Source organism: Sorex fumeus, unplaced genomic scaffold, assembly GCF_029834395.1.
Source record: "Sorex fumeus unplaced genomic scaffold, SorFum_2.1 ptg000032l, whole genome shotgun sequence".
In the NCBI taxonomy this organism is placed as follows: domain Eukaryota; kingdom Metazoa; phylum Chordata; class Mammalia; order Eulipotyphla; family Soricidae; genus Sorex; species Sorex fumeus.
In genome coordinates, this window is record NW_026606089.1 from 14971630 (window position 1) to 14991400 (window position 19771).

At 51.5% G+C, this 19771-nt stretch overlaps 1 protein-coding gene across 1 annotated transcript in view; it reads right to left on the bottom strand.

Moving 5' to 3' along the window:
• SEZ6L (seizure related 6 homolog like) overlaps nucleotides 1-19771 on the bottom strand; it is a gene marked incomplete at its 5' end in the record, with an annotated part of 65384 nt that overhangs the window by 37802 nt on the left and 7811 nt on the right. The window contains 4 exon segments of the mRNA XM_056116590.1: nucleotides 6054-6192; nucleotides 9139-9333; nucleotides 9863-10029; nucleotides 12519-12684. Coding sequence (XP_055972565.1) covers nucleotides 6054-6192; nucleotides 9139-9333; nucleotides 9863-10029; nucleotides 12519-12684 — 667 coding nt within the window.

Below are 19771 nucleotides of genomic sequence, written 5' to 3' on the forward strand. Positions count from 1 at the left end.
GAGCGAGGGGGTAAATTCACCCCAGACAGACCAATCCGGAGCCCCCAGCTTGCATGATTGGCATAACTTGTTATGCAGTGGCTAAGAGGTCTGGCTGTGGCGGTCCCTGGGCCTTACTTATAATATGAGGAACCCTGGTCTCTAGGAATCTCACCCAGCTGGAATCTCACATTCCAGCTCCTGGGAAATCCCATCTCCTTCCCCTCCTAGAACCAAGGGCTTGGGTCAGGCCAGTTTATTTCTGCCATCTGCTTCTCTCACAGTTTCCACAGATATCTGGAAATCCTGGGGTCAGAGTCGTCTGGATTCTCAGCTTTCCCCGTCCTGCCAGCCCCTTGAGCTGAATGGCAGGCTGCGGGAAGCTTCCCGAGCCTCTGTTGGAACCACCGAAGCTCCTTTGGACAAAACACTTTACTCTTTTTTTTTTTTTTTTTTTTTTTTTTTTTTTTTTTTTTTTTTTTTTGCTTTTTGGGTCACACCCGGCGATGCTCAGGGGTTACTCCTGGCTCATGCACTCAGGAATTGCCCCTGGCGGTGCTCAGGGGACCATATGGGGTGCTGGGAATTGAACCTGTGTCGGTCATGTTGGCTGCGTGCAAGGCAAACGCCCTACCCGCTGTGCTATTGCTCCAGCCCCAACACTTTACTCTTAGGGCTTGGAATGAACTTGGCACAGGGTGGACCTGGAAGAGGCAGCCCACAACCTGTAGTGCTACCTCACGGGGGCTTTGGTATTTTAATACTTTAAGAGCTGGTTGGAGACCATGCTGGGCTTGTAAGCAGGGGAAGGAGCTGGGCTGGAGTGATAGCACAGCAGGGAGGGTGTTCGCCTTGCACGTGGCCGACCCGGGTTCGAGTCCCAGCATCCCATATGGTCCCCTGAGCACCGCCAGGAGTGATTCCTGAGTGCATGAGCCAGGAGTAACCCCTGAGCATCGCTGGGTGTGACCCCCAAAAGCAAAATAATAATAATAATAAAACAACAACAACAACAACAGGGGAAGGCCCTGGGCTGGGCTCACGGAGATGCCAGAGGAGAGGGGGCTGGAGCTGGCCTGAAACATTTCCTTCGAGAGCCATGTCAAACGGTGCTTAAGAGCTGCTCCTGGCTCGGTGCTCAGAGCTTGCTGGGGATTGAGTCTGGGCTTCCTGCACGTGAAACTTGTGTTGTCGAGCATTAAACTGTCTCCCTGTCCCCTGGAAACTTCCTTCTCCCTTTTTATGGGCCACAATTCCTTGTGGTGCTCAAGACTTACTCCTGGAGGGACTCGGGGGACCATATATGGTGCCGGGGATCGAACCTGGGTCAGCCTTGTGCAAGGCAAGCGTCCTGCCCGCTGCACTATCACTCTTGCCCCCAAACTTATTTTTTCCTTTTGGAGAGAAGGGTGCGTAGCAGGGAGGCACCCAGGAAATGGGAGCCCTGAGCTGCCGCTTCCTCTTCCTGAAGATGGGGCTGGTGTTTCTCCTCCAAGGAGCCTCTTACCACCCATGGTTCTGTGTCTGTGACACTGGCTTTGACAGGTGGCAGTTCCCGCTAGAGCTGGAGTGGGAGGGCTGCAGGAGCGGTCAGAGAACAAGACTTTGGGGTGCTGAAGGAGGTTTAGCTTGGGGGTGCCTGGCTTCTTTTGTGATCAAGCGCTCCTTCCGTCTTACCCCAGGTGTGTCAGCAACGCAAGGCGGGTGGTTGTTTCTCTGCAAAGGCACGTTCTGAATGAGCCTTTGGTGCCCAACGGACGCTGCCCCCCAGAGTCCTTTGCTCACACACATAGGTCGTCTCTCCTCTCTATCCCTCATAGCTTCATTATGATTGATGGACTGTAGCACTGTAGCACTGTCCTTCCGTTGTTCATCGATTTGCTCGAGTGGGCACCAGTAACATCTCCATTGTGAGACTTGTCGTTACTGTATTTGGCATATCGAATACGTCACGGGGAGCTTGCCAGGCTTTGCTGTGCAGGTGCGATATTCTCGGTAGCTTGCTGGGCTCTCCGAGAGGGGCGGAGGAATCAAACCCAGGTTGGCTGGCTATGCTATCGCTCCAGCCCAATTGATGGACATTCTTTTTTTTTTTTTAGTGAATCACCTTGAGACACAGTTACAGACTTACAAACCTTCATGATTACGTTTCAGTCATACAGTGATCGAGTACCCATCCCTCCACCAGTGCCCATTCTCCACCACCAAAGTTTCCCTCCTGCCATCCCCACCCCACCTTCCCCTCCCACCCCGCCTCTGTGTCAGGCACATTCCCTTTTACTCTCTGTCTCTCCTTTTGGGTGTGATGGTTTGCAATATCGGTACTAAGTGGCCATCATATCTGGCCCATAGTCTACTTCCAGCACGCATCTCCCATCCCGAGCGATCCCTCTAGATATCATTTACTTAGTGGTCCCTTCTCTGTCCCAGCTGCCATTTCCCCCAGCATGTGAGGTCCGCTTCCAAGCCGTGGAGCGATCCTCCTGGCCCTTATTTCTACTATCCTTGGGTGCTGATCTCATATTATGTTACTTTATATTCCACAAATGAGTGCAATCCTTCTATGTCTATCCCTCTCTCTCTCTGACTCTTCTTTTAAAACTTTTTATTAGTGAGACATCATGAGGTACAGTTGTAGACTTACAAATTTTTGTGCTTGGGTTTCAATTATACAATGATCAAACACCCATCCCTCCACCAGTGCCCATTTCCTACCACCACGGGTCCCAGTATCCATCCCACCCCCCATCCCCCTCATCCCACCCTGCCTCTGTGGCAGGGCATTCCCCTTTGTTCTCTCTCTCCTCTTGGGTGTTGTGGTTTGCAAGAGAGGCATTGAGTGGCAATCATGTTTGGTCTATAGTCTACTTTCAGCATGCTTCTCCCATCCTGGGAGGATCCTCCCAACACCTTTATTTGGTGCTCCCCTCTCTATCTGAGCTGCCTTTTCCCCTAGCATGTGTGGCTGGCCTCCAAGCCATGGAGTAAAATTCCTGGTACTAATCTCTGCCATTCTTGGGTGTTAGTCTCCCATTTTGTTACTTTATGTTCCCCAGATGAATGCAGTCTTTCTGTGTCTATCTCTTTCTTTCTAAGTCATTTCTCTGACTCATTTCACTTAGCAAGATACTCTTCATGTCCATCCACTTATAAGCAAATTTCATGATTTCATCTTTTCTAACAACTGCGTAGTATTCCACTGTGTACCAAAGTTTCTTTAGCCAGTCATCTGTTCTCGGGCACTCGGGATATTTCCAGATTCTGGCTATTGTAAACAGTGCTGCAATGAACATACAAGTGCAGATGTCATTTCTACTGTATTTTTTGCATTTCCGGGATATATTCCCAGAAGTGGTACTGCTGGGTCAAATGGGAGCTCAATTTCTAGTTTTTTGAGAAATGTCCATACTGTTTTGATGGACATTCTTGAAGCTTCTGAGGGTCCATCCCAATCTGGGGCTTCTCCACATCTGTAAAGAAGTGCCCAGGCACCCAGCAACCCTGGACTCCACTGGGTACCACCTTGGCTAAGGCGGGAGCCCACGGTCTCACTTTTCCTCTGCAGTTTCAGTCCTGAAGAGTCTGGGCGCCTTCAAGCCTCCCTGCAGAGATAGAGTCAGGTGACACCTGGGCTGTTGGAGCCCTGAGAAGTGGAGGGCTCACTCCCCTCTGTCCCCTTCCAATCCCTGCAGCCAGGCGCTGCCTCCGACGGTCCCAGGCCAGGATGCTCCCATTTAAGCTGCGTCAGCTCCCGCTTCTCTTGCCTTTGTTCTAATTTGGATAATTAGCCCTCGGCAAGGATTTCTCCTCCATTGTCTCTAATTCATGTCATTATTATTTCTACACAATGAGGCTCAGGAGAGCTCACGGCCTGACCGGCAGAAGTGTGTACCTCGCAGACCCCACTATCTGGGGGACAGAGCATGGGGTTGAAGGCGCTTGCACATGGCTGACCTTCCTGCCAAATCTGAGCATCGCCGGGGGGAGCACTGAGCACAGAGCCAGGAGGAAGCTCTGAACACCACCAGGCATGGCGCAAAACAAAACCAGAGAAGAATCTTTGTCTGAAAGGCCCGGGCACTGGCAGACCCTCCAGGTGAGGGGCTTCAGCTCCCACTCCCCACCTTATGTGGCCTGTGACCTCCAGCTGGGCTGCCAGATGCCTCCTGAGTGCCCCCTGCCTGCCCGCCTCAGCCTGAGGTGTCAGCTCCGCCCCCCTCACCGTGCCATAAACAACAATCACAAACACTTAGGCGGGTGTGGAGGGGCCCCGAGGATGGAATTATTTTTACTATCAGATCCAAATTGGTTTACTAAAACTGTCAGCGGAAACCAAGCAAGATAAATTAAAGTCAGCAGCTCCCGGGCCTTGTGTAACCCTCGCTGGTGAGATGCTATTTTCACTTCCTCTGGGGGGGTGAAGGAGGTGCCAAGTCCAGATGCCATTTGGCCAAGTGAGTGCCAGGGTCTGCCGGGGAGCGGAGATCAAGCCTCCGGCTGGTGCCTACAGTAACGGGGCGGGGGGACTCTGGATCCTCCTGCAAAACTTTAACCCTGCGACCGGCTTAAGCCCTCCCCCTGCTGCCCCATGAGGTGCGGCCGCTCTGGCTGAGGTCCCTGCCGCCTGCGGGCCGTCCTTCCCGCTGCCACCTTGCCTGCACTGCCAGCTCCATCACGGGCCCCTCCCAACTCCTTTTGGAACGCAGCTGAGGATCCCACACTCTAAAGATGTGGCCAGCAGGGTTCGAAGTCTCATGCTGACAGCTCCCTGACATGCGGTTACTCGCCCTACTTTCCCTGCCTCAGTTTAGTCATCTGTAAAATGGAACCAGCAGAGACTGCTATGCTGGTGTCACTGGGGAGTATCCTGGCTTTTGGCTGTTTTTATTTTGGGGAGGGGAGTACCAACGGCATCACAAGTCATCAAGGTTGTGGGCAAACAAGACAAGAATAATGGGGGGTGGGTACTGGAGAGACAGGATAGGGGTTAAGGTGCAGGCCTGCCCTATGGCCCACCCCAGTTTGACCCTGGACACCCAGAGTCCTCTGAGCACTGTTGGGTGCAGTCCTGGGTCTCTGAGCACCATGGAGTGGTCTGGGTCATCCCTGGTACCAGATGGTCCTGATTCTCATTTCTGGGCCTTAGCACCTGCTGTTCCTTCAGGCTGGACACAGTTCCCTGCCCTCTCTGCCCAGCTTCTGTCCGTTCTCCCAGTCTCCCCCAGCCCCAGGCTCTCCTCTTGGGGAGGGGCCACCATGGACATTACAGGCTGCCCCCTGGATGTGAGGCCACCAAATGCGAGAGCCAGAAACACCTCCGACGGCGCCCGCATGCCCTGCAGGAACTCCTCCTGCGGGAGTCAGGTGTGGAGGGCACGTCCTGGGGGAGTGCAGCCCCGTGGCTCTCTGCTTCCTGCCAGGCTGTTTGCCTGTGGCAGGATTCCCGGGCAGGGTCCTGGGTGCTGCCTGTGTGTTGCTCCCGCAGGAAGCCAGCCAGAGGGACCCCCTGGCTCCGTAAGCATCGAAGCACCCCTCCCAGCTCACGGATAAAACCCTTTTATGTTTTGTTTTGTTTGCAGGGGTGCTGGGGGGCCTCTGCTCTGGGCTCCATGCTCAGGGGTCCATGCGGTGCAGAGGATGAGCTGGGGGGGGGGCAAGGTGAGCACCTCAAGCCCTGGGTTATGTCTTTGATCCTCACTGTTCGCAATAATCCTGAGGTGACTGCATGGAGGCGGAATCGATTTGCAAGACCCTTTGTGCCAGTGGCTCCAGGGTGATGCTGGTCTCCTGCTCCATGGGGGGTGTTGGAACCAGTAGGGGGCTGGAGGGAACAACCGTAATTCCAGCTTATCCCACACAAGCAGACACCTATCGACTTCACTGTGGCTTAGATCAGGTGCCTGGATCAGCAGGAAGAGCAATCAGCCCCCACCCCAGGGGGGGCATTCTTGGCACAGCCCCTAACACACAGTGGGAACTTAATGAGGAAAGGCTGAAAGAACATCACAGGAATCATGCCCCCTTCCCTTCCTTTCCCCATCCGGCAGGATGGGGTTCCCGCCAAGAATACTCACAACTGGATGTCCAAGAAGATCCGTTTCTCCACCCCCACGTGGATCTTCCAGACACAATCTTCACCTTCCACATAAGGCTCAGGCCAGTTTGGGGACAGCACCACCCCGGCCACTGCAGTAAGCTCCCCTCCGCACATGGCTGAAGGGACAAAAACAGAGGGGGGGGGGCTTTCAGCGATCAGGAGAGACTGTCCTGGCTAGAGGCTTTGTGGACAGGTGCTGTCACCTCTAGGGGTCAGCGCGTGTGTGAGGCTGGCCATCTGCCTCTGTGAGCTGAGGCTTGAGCCAGGGGCCGAGGACTCTCTGCAAACACGAACAGGATGGTGGTGGGTTTTTTAAATTTTAAAAAATTTTTTACTAGTGGAACACCATGAGGCACAGTTGTAGACTTACAAATTTTTGTGCTTGGGTTTCAGTTATACAATGATCAAGTACTCATCCCTCCACCAGTGTTCATTCTCCACCACCATGGGTCCCAGCATCCCTCCCACCCCCCATCCCTCCCATCCCACTCTGCCTCTGTGGCAGGGCATTCCCTTTTGTTCTCTCTCTCTCTCTCTCTCTCTCTCTCTCTCTCTCTCTCTCTCCTTTTGGGTCCTGTGTTTTGCAAGAGAGGCATTGAGTGGCAATCCTGTTTGGTCTATAGTCTACTTTCAGCATGCTTCTCTCACCCTGGGAGGATCCTCCCAACACCCTTTATTTGGTGCTCCTTTCTCTATCTGAGCTCCCTTTTCCCCTAGCACGTGTGGCTGGTCTCCAAGCCATGGAGCAAAATTCCTGGTACTAATCTCGGCCACTCCTGGGTGTTAGTCTTCCATTTTGTTACTTTATGTTCCCCAGATGAATGCAATCTTTCTGTGTCTATCCCATTCTTTCTGACTCATTTCGCTTAACATGATACTTTCCATGTAGTACCACTTGTACGTAAGTTTCATGACTTCATCTTTTCTAACAGCTACATAGTACTCCATTGTGTAAATGTACCAGAGTTTCTTTAACCAGTCATCTGTTCTTGGGCACTCAGGTTTTTTGATGGTGGTGTACTTTGAGGCAGGAGTCATTAGACAATTCTGCTGTTTTGGAAGTGACATAAGGACGTGAGGTCAGACTCGATGGCCAACTCCTGGTCTCTAGGGTGTAGCCACTGGGGCCACCAGGCTCCATGTTACTCATCAAGAAATGAAAAGTGAAGTGACTTGAAGGGTGTGTGTGTGTGTGTGTGTGTGTGTGTGTGTGTGTGTGTGTTTGGGGGGAGGTGTTGACCAGTCTCTTTCAGCACCACGGACAGAGACTAGGGTGCGATCAAGTCTCCAAAGTCTCCTGTCGGGCTGACAGCACATTCAAGACAGGTGAATGGGCGTCGACTGTCTTTGCCACAACAAGCTCTGTGACAAGGTTAGATCTTTGGAGACGCCTCCACTTCCTTCCACGACAAAGCCAGGCAGCCCTGCCACAGACCTGGGCTTATTCAGAAGCTCAAGACTTCCAGCCTGACACTGAACTTGGCATGGTTGTGTACCTGATGTTTCTCAGTTCAGGGGGTAGTCAAAGACCACCCGCCCTGTCCCACCCCACAGCCCCAGAGAGGAAGTGAGGAGGAAGCTGCGCCTGGCCCTTTAAATTCCACTCTGTGTTTATTGCTTTGGAAAGTTCTCAAAGTGGCAGAGGCCAAAGCACCAATAAATTCCGCTCTGTTAAACCAGCACATTTAATATAGGGATCAATCTCTCACCACGGCAGGGCTGGGGTTTCAAGCCAACTACCATGGCCATGGCAGGAGAGAGGGAGCTCTTCCTGACTCTCCCGGCTCCCCGTGGGTCCTGGCTTGGGGTGACTTTGATAACGGGGTGCTGGGGAGTGTGGGCCTCTGGAAGCCCAAGTAGGGGAGGGTCTTACCCAGCTGACACAGCCCAGAGGCTCTCAGAGCACGTGTCTCCGGGAACAGAGACGTGGGCTCCACCGCGGCCTCTGCCAATGACCTCCCACCTATTCTCAGGGCCGTCATCCCACGGTTCCATTTCCTGCTCTGTAACTGGGGTGAGTGACGATAGGGAGCTCACGGGGAGGTGGTAAAGGTTAAATCAGATGATGCTCACGCAGAAAGCTGGCAACACGACTTCGGTGCTCCTACTCACCCCCACAATTGCCATTAACACCACACTCATTCATTAGAATCAGGGCTGGCCTCTGGGTAGGAGGGTGATGGGAGTGGGGGGTTACCCTGGCACGCAGAGCAGAGGGGAATTGTAGGAGCTCAAACCCTGGCAGCAATCTGCCCCCACCCCTGATGTCCCAAGCTGTGCACTAGGATATGAGGGCCTGAGGGAAGGAAACCCATTTAATTTTATTATTTTTATTTTTTACTTTTTGCTTTGTGGGTCACACCCAGTGATGCACAGGGGTTCCTCCCGGCTCTAAACTCAGTAATTACTCCTGGCGGTGCTCGGGGAACCATATGGGATGCTGCGGATTGAACCTGGGTCGGCTGCATGCAAGGCAAATGCCCTACCCGCTGTGCTATCACTCCAGCCCCAGGAAACCCGTTTTAAAACGAATCAATCTGGGGGCCAAAAAGACAGCACAAGGGTTAATGGGCTAACCCTTGTTCAATCTCTGGCACTGTAGATGGTTTCCTTCATCTTCCTTCCCTACCAGGAGTGATTCCTGAGCACAGAGTCAGGAGTAAACCCTGGGCACTGCTAGGAGTGGCCCCCAAACAACACAACAACAACAATAGCCACAAATAGAATTATTGAATTATTTCAATAGACTGCATCAGGTCTGCATGCAAGAGGTCCAGGCTCAACCGTCAGCACTGCATGGTCCCCTGAGCACTGCTGGAAGTGGGACCAGAGTGCTGGGCTGGGAGCAGCTTCGAGGAGTGGCCCCCAGACCAAATAAGCATGTGAACAAGGAGTGTTGATTTTGCGACTTCTCTCAGGACTGGAAGCACTCCAAAGGAGTGTGATCCAAAGGACAGTGAGACATTCCAGTCCCAGACCCGGCCCAGAAATAGGGGATATGCCTGTTTTGCTGGGGGGCCTTGGTCCTTCCCACCCCTCCCGCAGGGCCCTAGGCCCCTCACCTCTGCAGAGAGGCTCCGTGTCATTCCAGTAGGGGTCCCGCATGTTGATACACTCGATGATGGCCGGGCCCTGCTCCAGAGAGTGGCCGGGATCACAGGTGAACTGCACCACCGTGCCGATGTTGTACGTGGGATCCGAGGTGGTGAAGTTACCATTCTGGATGTAGGGCTCATAGCAGTGGCCCTTCTCAAAGGCTAGGGAGTGGAGATAAGAGAGGGGCAGTGCCCATGTGAGTCAGGGAAAGGGCCCTGCATCTGAGCCCCAGCCACCAGCGTGAAAGTTGGGGACCGTCACCCTTGGTTTCTGGAGTTCTCTCTCTCTCTGTCTCTCTCTGTCTCTCTGTCTCTCTCTGTCTCTGTCTCTCTCTCTCTCTCTCTCTCTCTCTCTCTCCCCCCTCTCTTTTGCTTAGGGGGCCACACCTGGAAATGCTCAGGGGTTACTCCTGGCTCTGCACTCAGGAATCACCCCTGGCAGTGCTCAGGGGACCACATGGGATGCTGAGATTAGAACCCGGGTCAGCCGCGTGCAAGGCAAATGCCCTCCCGGCTGTGCTATCGTTCCAGCCCCAGAGTTCTTTTTTTCTTGACAGCTGAAATGGGAGCCAAACCCACCAGGTCCACCTCATCCTCAGGGAGCCTCGGTCACATACGCCCCGCCACACGTCTCCTTCCTTCCATGCCCACTGGGGACCCCAGGAGGGAGGGAGGCCCCAGGGACCCTCACCCTCGAACCGGATGTTGAAGGCAGAGGCAGCCCGCGCCTGGTCAGATGTGAACTCGATGCGGATGGCACTGCCCTCACTCAGCAGTCCCTCGAACGGCACATTCTGGGTTCGCAGGGAGTCGTATAGGGGGGCCGAGCTGTTGGTCAGCCCGCTGTAGACCCTCATCCTGGTGGTGGGAAAGGGGTGGTCACAGCCTGGCCATGCGCAGTTATGGGATGTCAAGTCCTGCCTCTGAGGCTGGGACTCAGCACCCTCCCCCCCCATGTCTACCTTTCCCAGCACAAGCCTGGGCATGACTGCTGGGACTTCTGGAACGTTCCCTCTGTCTAGAATCCTTGTGGACTGATCTGAGGTCTTTGTGTGTGTGTGTGTGTGTGTGTGTGTGTGTGTGTGTGTGTGTACGCACACGTGTGCGTGTGTGTTGAACTTCTACCGTGCTGACCTACTGGAAACTATTTATTTTCTTTTAACCCCAGAGATGCTCAGGGTTTCCTCCTGGCTCTGCACTCAGGAATTCCTCCTGGCAGTGCTCGGGGCACCATATGGGATGCTGGGAATCGAACCTGGGTCAGCTGCGTGCAAGGCAAACGCCCTACCTGCTGTGCTATCTCTCCAGCCCCTACTGGAAACTATTTCATTTGTTTTTTTGGGCCACACCTGCCTGCAGGTGCTCAGGGCTTGCTCCTGGCTCTGCATTCAGGCATCACCCTTGGCAGGGCTTGAGGGATTCTATGGGATGCCGGGGATCAAACCTGGCTCAGCTGTGTGCATGGCAAAGCCCACTGTCTAGCACTCGAACCCCTGGAAACCTCATCCTCTGTTTCTGCACTCAGGAATCACTCCTTGTGGTGCTTGGGGGACTACATGGGATCAAACCAGTGTCTGCCATGTGCAAGGCAAATGCTCTACCCACTGTACTATTGCTCCAGCCCCTCATCAGGGACTTCAATAAGCTTCAAGAGGGACCCATGTTGGTCTACTTTCTCTTTCTACTCCATCTGGTTGTGTTTTATAAACTTGCATAAACTTGTGGGTTTTTTTTTTTTTGCTTTTTGGGTCACACCCAGCGATGCACAGGGGTTACTCCTGGCTCTGCACTCAGGAATCACTTCTGCTGGTGCTCAGGGGACCATATGGGATGCTGGGAATCGAACCCAGGTCCTCTGCGTGCAAGGCAAATGCCCCACCCAATCTGCTATCACTCCAGCCCCAAACTTGTTTTTTTTTTGAGGGGGGTAGTTTCCTTGAGCCATTGAGGGGAGGCTGAACTGAGGTCAGGTTTTGGCAAGTACCCTTTCTCAGGTTTTAGGGGTGGTGGGGGAGCTTGGTCTAGAAGACTGCAGAGAAGCTGTGCTTTGGGGCTGCACTCCTACAGCGGCCGTTTGAAAACAGTGAATTATTGCAGATTTTTTTCAGGACGAAGCTAGTCTGCTTGGAAGGGCTCTGGATTCCAGAGTGGGAGGAATTGTTCAGCTGTGTTCTGTAGGAACCCATTCCTGCTTAAAGAGGTTCCCGGCCATGCTTTGAAACTTTAAAGCATCTGTCTCTAAGAGAACTGGGTTCTGAAATTCTTGGGGTCTGTCCCGCAAAGATCTTGCTTTTACATTTCTGCTGCCTTACTCGGCTCTCTCAGAGGGTGGCATCCAGTGTTGGGGGGGTGTGGTCGAGAATATTCCTTGTCCTTCAATAGGTGGATAAATAATCCAGCTACTCACTTCCTCCTGGGACCATTCAACTCTGTGCTCAATGCAGGTTTCTAGGGTCCCCAGAGAGTAGGGGTCCAGGCACCCCCTGGTCACTTGTATGTTAAACCAGAGTTTACTGATTCCATCCCTTCCTACATACTTTGTCTTTGCCTTTACCTGTGTTCTCTCTCTCTCTTTCCCTTTCTTTCTCTTTCTTGCTTTTTGGGTCACACCCAGTGATGCACGGGGTTTACTCCTGGCTCTGTACTCAGGAATTACTCCTGGAGGGGCTCAGGGGACCACTGGGGGTGCTGGGGATTGAACTCGGGTTGGCCGCTGTGCAAGGCAAATGCCCTACCCTCTATTCTCTGTACTATTGCTCCAGCCCCTACCCATACTTTCTTGAAGGGCACCCCCCTCCCCCGCCCGTGAACATTCTAGAACATTCCCACGCAAGCTCTTAGAATAGTCACATTTTAAGATACTGATTCTCTGCAGCAGGCACAGAGTTTATAGACATGCTCTGGCTTTGAAGCAAGACTTCCCCGGTAGCTTCTCCCTCTTTCCTAAGCATACGTTTGCACACTGACCCCCATCCACTCCCTCTAATACCAGAGAACAATGTTCTAGACTCGTCCACAGCTGAGCGCAGAGCAGGTCTCAATAGATGCTCCTCTCAATTCAAACAGGACATGAAGGAGAACAAAGGGGACAATGTGGGTGACCTCAATCCCATCTTGACCCCCCCATGCCGTGTACCCCTCCCTCGCTTCCTTCTCTGTGAATGAAAGGGGTCAAAGCTGGTGGTCTCCAAGGATCTTGCCTCCTCCACAACTCCCCCTTCCTTGCCTGCCCGGAGTGACATCTCAGCCAAGACTCCACCTGCCTCCTCTCCATCTGACTAACCCTTTGGGGAGGAAGCAGGCTGCGGGGGTTTGGGGGGGGGGAGAGAGACTCTCAGTGGATCTACCTGTCCTTCTCATGCAGCGCCAATCTCTCAAAATGCAGGTGTAGTTTCTGGCCTTCTGGAGCTTCGATGGTCCACACACAGAACTGACTCCCGTTGGCACTTCCAGAATAACTTGGAGACAGGACGCGGCCAATGGTGGCATTGCGGATCACCCCTCCACAGGGTGCTGAGGCCAGAATGGGGGTGGCCATAAGAGGAGAGTTGGGCAGAGAGAGAGTGAGAGAGAGAAAGAGAGAGAGATAGAGTATTTTTGTCATTTTGTCTCTCCTTGATCCCTGACCTGTAGCAGAAGGAAACAAGATGGGAACAGAAGAGCACAAACCAGCCCCCCCGCCCCACCTCGGGACCCCACCTTCATGCCCAGGGATGTCCTTGCCTGAACAGAGCCCTCACCATCTGTGTTCCCCGGAGGGAGTGAACAATTACGATTTAAGAATTTTTCCAGAGCGCTGGCTGCATCCTGTTTTCTAGCTGTAAAACAGCAATCAAGAAGGACATAACTCGGGAGTTCACAAAAAGAAGAAATGAACATTTAGTACTTGGCACTACAAAAATTCAGCCTCACTCCTAATAAAAAAATGCAAATCTGAACTCGCTTTCATTTTCATCCACTTAATTGGCCAAGATAAAAAGCAGCCATAAAGCCGGGCCCAGGAAAGGTGACGCCGAGCTGGGAAGTCTCATTTGTGACTGGTTAGCGTGGGGAGTGCTCTGACCTTTTGGGAGGATAATTTGGCGAAAAGTTTAGAAAGTGTGTTCTTGACCTCGTAATTGAGACTCTGCGGATTTCATCCGCAGAAACCGGCTTTAGAGGTTTTCACAAAGGTTTACGAGCAGGGCTGCTCCGTGATCAGTTATTTTTAAGAGCAAGAAATGAGACGTGACACGCATGTCCACTCACACTTGCCGAAGGAAATAAATACGTCTATTCATGTAACCATGAAATGCATGTTCTCAAAGAAGGCTTGAGAATACAGAGAAATGCTCACGACATCTTGGGTTAGAAAATGGCCTGCCCTATCTATTTCTCTTATAGTTTAGGTGACATGGTGACCTAACACTGTTACGACAATGAATGGCATCGGTACCTGTGATTTTGATACATGAAGTTACTGCTCTGTGCCCCAAAACCATTGTCTTTTTTTTTAACTTTTTGTGCCACACCCGGTGATGCTCAGGGGTTCCCCCTGACTCTGCACTCAGGAATTTCTCCTGGTGGTACTCCAAGGACCCATAGGGATGCTGGAGATAGAACCTGGGTCAACCACGTGGAGAGCAAATGCCCTACCTGCTGTATTATCTATCTCCCTGGCCCCACTGTGTCTTTAAATCACTTCTAACTCAAGCTTTTCCTTTATTCTTACGCCCTTCCTCCACTGCTGGGCACTCTCAGTTTTGTGATTTAAGGACAAGGAGTTGCCATCACTTGATACCGTCTATTCCCTTGTTTACTTGTTCTGTATACCACAGCCGGGTGAGATCACCTGATACTTGCCTTCCTCCTTCTGACCTATTCTGCCTAACGTGATGTCCTCCTGTTCCACCCAAGTCACAGCAGACTGCCAGATTCCAACTTCTCTGGCTGCAGTATGGGACGCCATCATGTCTGATACACCACGACTTCTCTGTTCACCCCACTGTCATTGGACATTGAGGCTGTTTCTGATTCTATAGCCCTGACCATTTCAATGAACTATTTGCCAAGATCACTTGAAACAGGAATATGAAAGTGATTTGTTTCTATCTTCTACATTTTTTTTCTTTTTTGGGTCACACCCGACAATGATCAGGGGTTAAGTCCTGGCTCTGCACTCAGGAATTACTCCTGGCAGTGCTTGGGGGACCAAATGGGATGCCAGGGATCAAACCCAGGTCTGCCACATGCAAGGCAAACTCCCTACCCGCTATACTATCACTCCAGCCCCTCTTCTACACATTTTTATTTCTATTTGAGAGGGGAGTTACATTCACATGTTACCTTTTTTTCCATGAAATTTAATAAGTCCAGGAAGGTGAATTTTGAACCGGAGCTAAGCATTTGTTGAAGGACCACATGATTGACTCGGACTGGTATTAGGAAGGAACGGTACATGGTTCTCTGCTCTGCTCTGCACTTCCTGGGAACTTAACAGTGTAGAAACTTCCAAGAAGCTCTGCAGAGTGAGCTCTCATCGAACATGGACAATTGGTTCTTAGAAGCTACAACTTGGAGCACCAGGATGCATAACTGAACAAATCTTGCCATAGGCTAATTGATATAGAGTTACATTTCTGATGACAAACTATCACCAGAATTCTGTACTATTAAGGAATAATTTGTATTCATTCATTTTCCAGCCCACATTTCCAATTTAGCTTTGAAGGGACTCAGAGAACTAGCCCATGCCAACTCAGGGTTCAAGTTAGGAATTGATTCTGGACAGTCTGACCTCCCAACAGAGGCTCACCTTCCCTCTCTCTCACACTCACACACATGCACGCACACTCACTCAGACTGGGACAGTTGAGACTCACCAATTAACACACAAAAGCTAACACCCAACAATGGACACACATTAACTTGCACAGCTTTGAGATGTGGGAGCAAATCCAGGGACGTGGATTTTCACACAAACACGAGAGGATGTGAAAAATGCAACAGACAGTGGGTCCCGCCAAAAATCATCCTCCCAATCAATATTCCAGCAGGTTCTAGAACATTCCAGAAGAACCAGCTCTCTTTCTCTCAGCGCCACAGACAGCACACAGGGGAGAGGGGGGTTTCCTTCCTCTAGGTGGCCTTGCAGTAATCATGTAAATTAGGACCTAATGTGCTACTCTGCACTGCAACTCTGCAGTGGATCTAGAATGAGTCACTAAAGCACGTTGAGCCTTGAATTTACTTACTGCAAAATGAGGCTAAGTCCCCCTTCAGTCTAGGACTATGGGGAGCAATCGATGAAGTATTTAGAGAGCTAGACCCAGTCCCTGGCATGGACCGGAACTCAAGGCCTTGGGCAGGATGTGGGAACCCTGAGGACAGGGGGACACGATCCGTCCGTGCTGGGGCCCCCAACCACCTGTGTTCTGCAGCTCTGCTCATTGTTGCCTCTCGACTCCCCTTCCTTGCCTTATTAGAACAAGTGATTACTCTGTCTGGCTTCAATTTGCCCGCGTGGTCCCCCATCCATCTTTCTTAGCACAAACTGAGGCTCAATTTGTCTCTGATTTTATACGTAGATAAAAATTAACGTGCGAGAGGTGCAGAGACCAACTGGCCCCTGCTTCGGGTTTTTTTCCTTGTTCAAAAGATGACATTTCTAAAGGGCCGGGGGAACAATACCCCCACAATCGGGCCTCTGACTTTAAGCTGTCAGTTGCTTTTTTGGACTCCACCGACTGTGAATGCTGAGAGGACGGGAATTATGCCCTATTATTCCGAAATTATTCCTAATATTCTCCTTGTACGTGGTTCACAGCGCGGCATATGGTCTGTGCTCAGTTAAGACACACAGCTTTCTCCCCCCACCACCACCCCCACCCCTCCACCCCATCAGGATTCTCTGGAGCTTAAACTAGGGCTTTGCTTTCTTGATTGATGAGGCTGGTCAAGGTGATGCAGGGCCAGTGTGGGACAGTCTGGTGCCTCTCAAACACTCACAGACCTCCTGACACACGAGGGACATGATAATAAGCAAATTTTCAAGTATGGCTTTGCACAGGGTCTGGTATATATATATTTTTCTTTTTTTTGCTTTTTGGGTCACACTCAGCAATGCTCAGGGGTTACTCCTGGCTCATGGCCTCAGGAATTACTCCTGGTGGTGCTCGGGGGATCATATGGGATGCTGGGAATTGAACCCAGGTCAGTCGCGTGTAGGGCAAACATCCTACCCGCTGTACTATCGCTCAGCCCCACAGGGCTTGGTATTGTGCAGTTCCAGTAACTCACTGGTCTGCAGTATGAGGGCTGGAGTGATAGCACAGTGGTAGGGCGTTTGCCTTGCAAGCGGCCAACATGGCCGACCTGAGTTCGATTCTTCTGCCCCTCTCGGAGAGTCCAGCAAGCTACCGAGAGTAACTCGCCCGCACGGCAAAGCCTGGCAAGCTCCCCGTGGAGTATTCTATATGCCAAACACAGTAACAAGAAGTCTCAAGATGGAGATGTTACTGGGCCCACTCGAGCAGATCAATGAACAATGGGAGGACCGTGACTGCAATATGAGAGGAAGAGCTCAGGAAAGGGGGCTTCAGAATTCAGGTGTGCCCCTGGATGGCTTCTCTCTAACGTCACTCTCTACATGCATGTGAAGAATCATACTCCTCTGCACTCTCACGTGAAGGACAGCATGCAGTTCTTGCTGGGCTAACTCACCACTGTGGACTCTGGTCACCCTCAACCACCTTTCTTCGCTGCGGAGAGGTCAGAGTGATTTGGAGGGTAAAGGTCACCCCCAATGCAGATCTCCTTCCCAGTGCCTCCTGCCGGGCCCCCCAAGTCTCTTGGTCTAAAGCCCTTGACTGATGTAACCGCTGACCACACCCCCTGGCTCACGCCCCACCGTTCTTCTCTGTGGTCCAACAGGATGAATCTTCTCTTATGTTTCTTCCAACTCATTGAGTCCCTTCTTATCTCTGAACTCTGGCCTATGGTAGTTCCTGTGTCAAGAACGGCCTTGGGGGGCTGGAGCAATAGCATAGTGGGTAGGACGTTTGTCTTGCATGCGGCCAACCCAAGTTCAATCCCCAGCATCCCATATGGTCCCCTGAGTACCGCCAAAAGTAATTCCTGAGTGCAGAGCCAGGAGTAACCCCAGAGAATCACTGTGTGTGACTCTCCAAACAAAACAAAACAAAACAAAACAAAAAGAACATTTTTCTTTCCTTTTGGGTCATACCCGGTGATGCTCAGGGGTTACTCCTGGCTCATGGCCTCAGGAATTACTCCTGGCGGTGCTCGGGGGACCATATGGGATGCTGGGAATTGAACCCAGGTTGGCCATGTTGGCTGCGTGCAAGGCAAACGCCCTACCCGTCGTGCTATCACTCCAGCCCCCAAAAAGAACGATTTTGTCTTTTTTCTCCACTCAGCTCCGCTCAACGTTCAGATCCGGGTCCGCCACCCCCTGCCCCAGGGCTGGGTTCCCTTCACATCCTCACCTCCCTGCACACCTTTCCTTGCCCATGCCAGCCCCCTACCTCGAGGACTAAGATGGGGATTTCCTCTGCCTACTCATGCACTGGGATTTGGGGCATTTCCTTCCGGGTAATCAGAGCCATCAGGAAACCATCCTGTGAGCTCACTTCCTTGTTGCTTTACCCCTTGCACTAGACTAGAGGCTCCTTTGGAGCAGGCCTGGATCTGAAGCAGCTTTATTGCCACGTACAGTAGCACCTGGTGGGCCTGGGGTGGGGGTATTTCTTGAACGGTCACATACAAAGAGCCACATAAAAGGTAAAGGTAAAGGCCCTCCCGTTGATCGTCGATTTGCTCGAGCAGGCCCAGTAACGTCTCCATTGGAGACTTTGTTGTTACTGTGTCTGGCATATCGAATACTCTCGGTAGCTTGCCGGGCTCTCCGAGAGGGGCGGAGGAATCGAACTCGGGTCGGCCGTGTTGGCCGCTTGTAAGGCGAACGCCCTAGAGCCACATAGGCCACTTGAAATGGACCAATATTCTACGTCAATTATACACCAACAGAAAAAAATAAATCCTACAAGTGTCCTGAAGAGTTTTTTTTTCCTTTGAAGCAAGTCGTTTTTGTTGAAACTTATTTAAAATGATATGAAGAGAGAGAGAGAGAGGGAGGGAAGGACGTGCTTGAGAGAGAAGACAGGCTTCTCCTGGCAGAGATGAACAAGTGGAGAATCAGAGAGACCAGCCAGTGAGAAACACGTGCAATGCGAACACGAACTTGAAGAGCAAATCTGAAGAGTTTGCCTGTCTTTAAGCCTGTAAGTCTCAGATCTTTCTGCAGGCTTAGAAGGTCCAGTCTGGCTGGCATATCTGGTCAGCTTCCAGAATTTCTACCTGGTGGCTTTGAGCAAGTGATTTTTTTTTTACACCACGAGCCTCAGTTTCCTCATCTGTAAAATGGGGACACTGACTTCAACCATGTAGGATTACTGTGCAAATTTCCTGCATCCTCGGTGTGGTTCCCACACACACACATTAGGGTCCAATCATGGGAGCAGTAGCACCCAAAACACCAGCCACTGATGACAAAACAGGCAGCTTAGACCTGATGGGAGTTAAACGCTCTTGGCACCAAAGGACATTATGAAGTTGCTAAGAGACAACCCATAGACAGGGAGAAAATGTTGGCAAACCAGGTGTCTGATAAGGGTCTCAGTATCCAAATATGTAAAAAACTCTTATCACACAACAATGAAAAGACAACCAAAAGTCTGGATGTGGGGCACACCCAACAGTGCTCAGGGAGTCCCCCATGCTTCTCATCACTCCAGGTCCCGGAAGAATATATGGGGTGCTGGGAAGTGAACCTGGGTCAGCCACATGCAAGGTTAAGTGCCTTCCTCACTCTTTCATCTGACTCCCAAAAGACAACCCTTTGTTAAAAATGTTGGAAGCATTGACATATCTCCAAGACAAATAGATGGCCAATAAGAACACAGGCAGTGGCTCCATGCTTCTGATGACCAGCTCTTAGGGAATTTGCCGCACACTGAATAGGATGGCTACTCTGAGTAAGAGGGAAAAAATAGGGAAAGGAGAAAGTCCTGACACAGATGTAGAGGCATTGGAAAGGAACACAGTGTAGCGTCTGTGGAAAGTAGTTTGACAGAACCTTAAACAGGTTCGATACGGAATTACCGTATCATCCAGTGATTCAACTTCTGGGCCGTACACCCAAGAGAAATGAAAACCTCTGTCTGCCCCAAAGTTTATAGGCAGATGGTCATAGCAGTCTTATTTGGAACAGCCCAAAGCAGAATCAAGGATAACAGCCATCCATGAATGAACAGCTAAACTGAGACAAAGCCCCACACCAGACTATTATTTCGCCAGAAAAGGACAGGAAGTTCTGACGCTTGCTACCATGTGGACAAACCTTGACATCATTAGGAAAACCTGAACTGCGTGAAGGAAACCAGCTAGAAAGGTCCCAGGATTCCATTTCGATGAAAATGGCCCCAATAGACAAATCCAATGAGACTGAAAACACACTTGTGGTTGCCCATGGTTGGCAGCTAGGGAGAGAAGAGGAGGCATGTTGTCATGGGAGTGATTTGGGGGTGATGAAGATATTTTG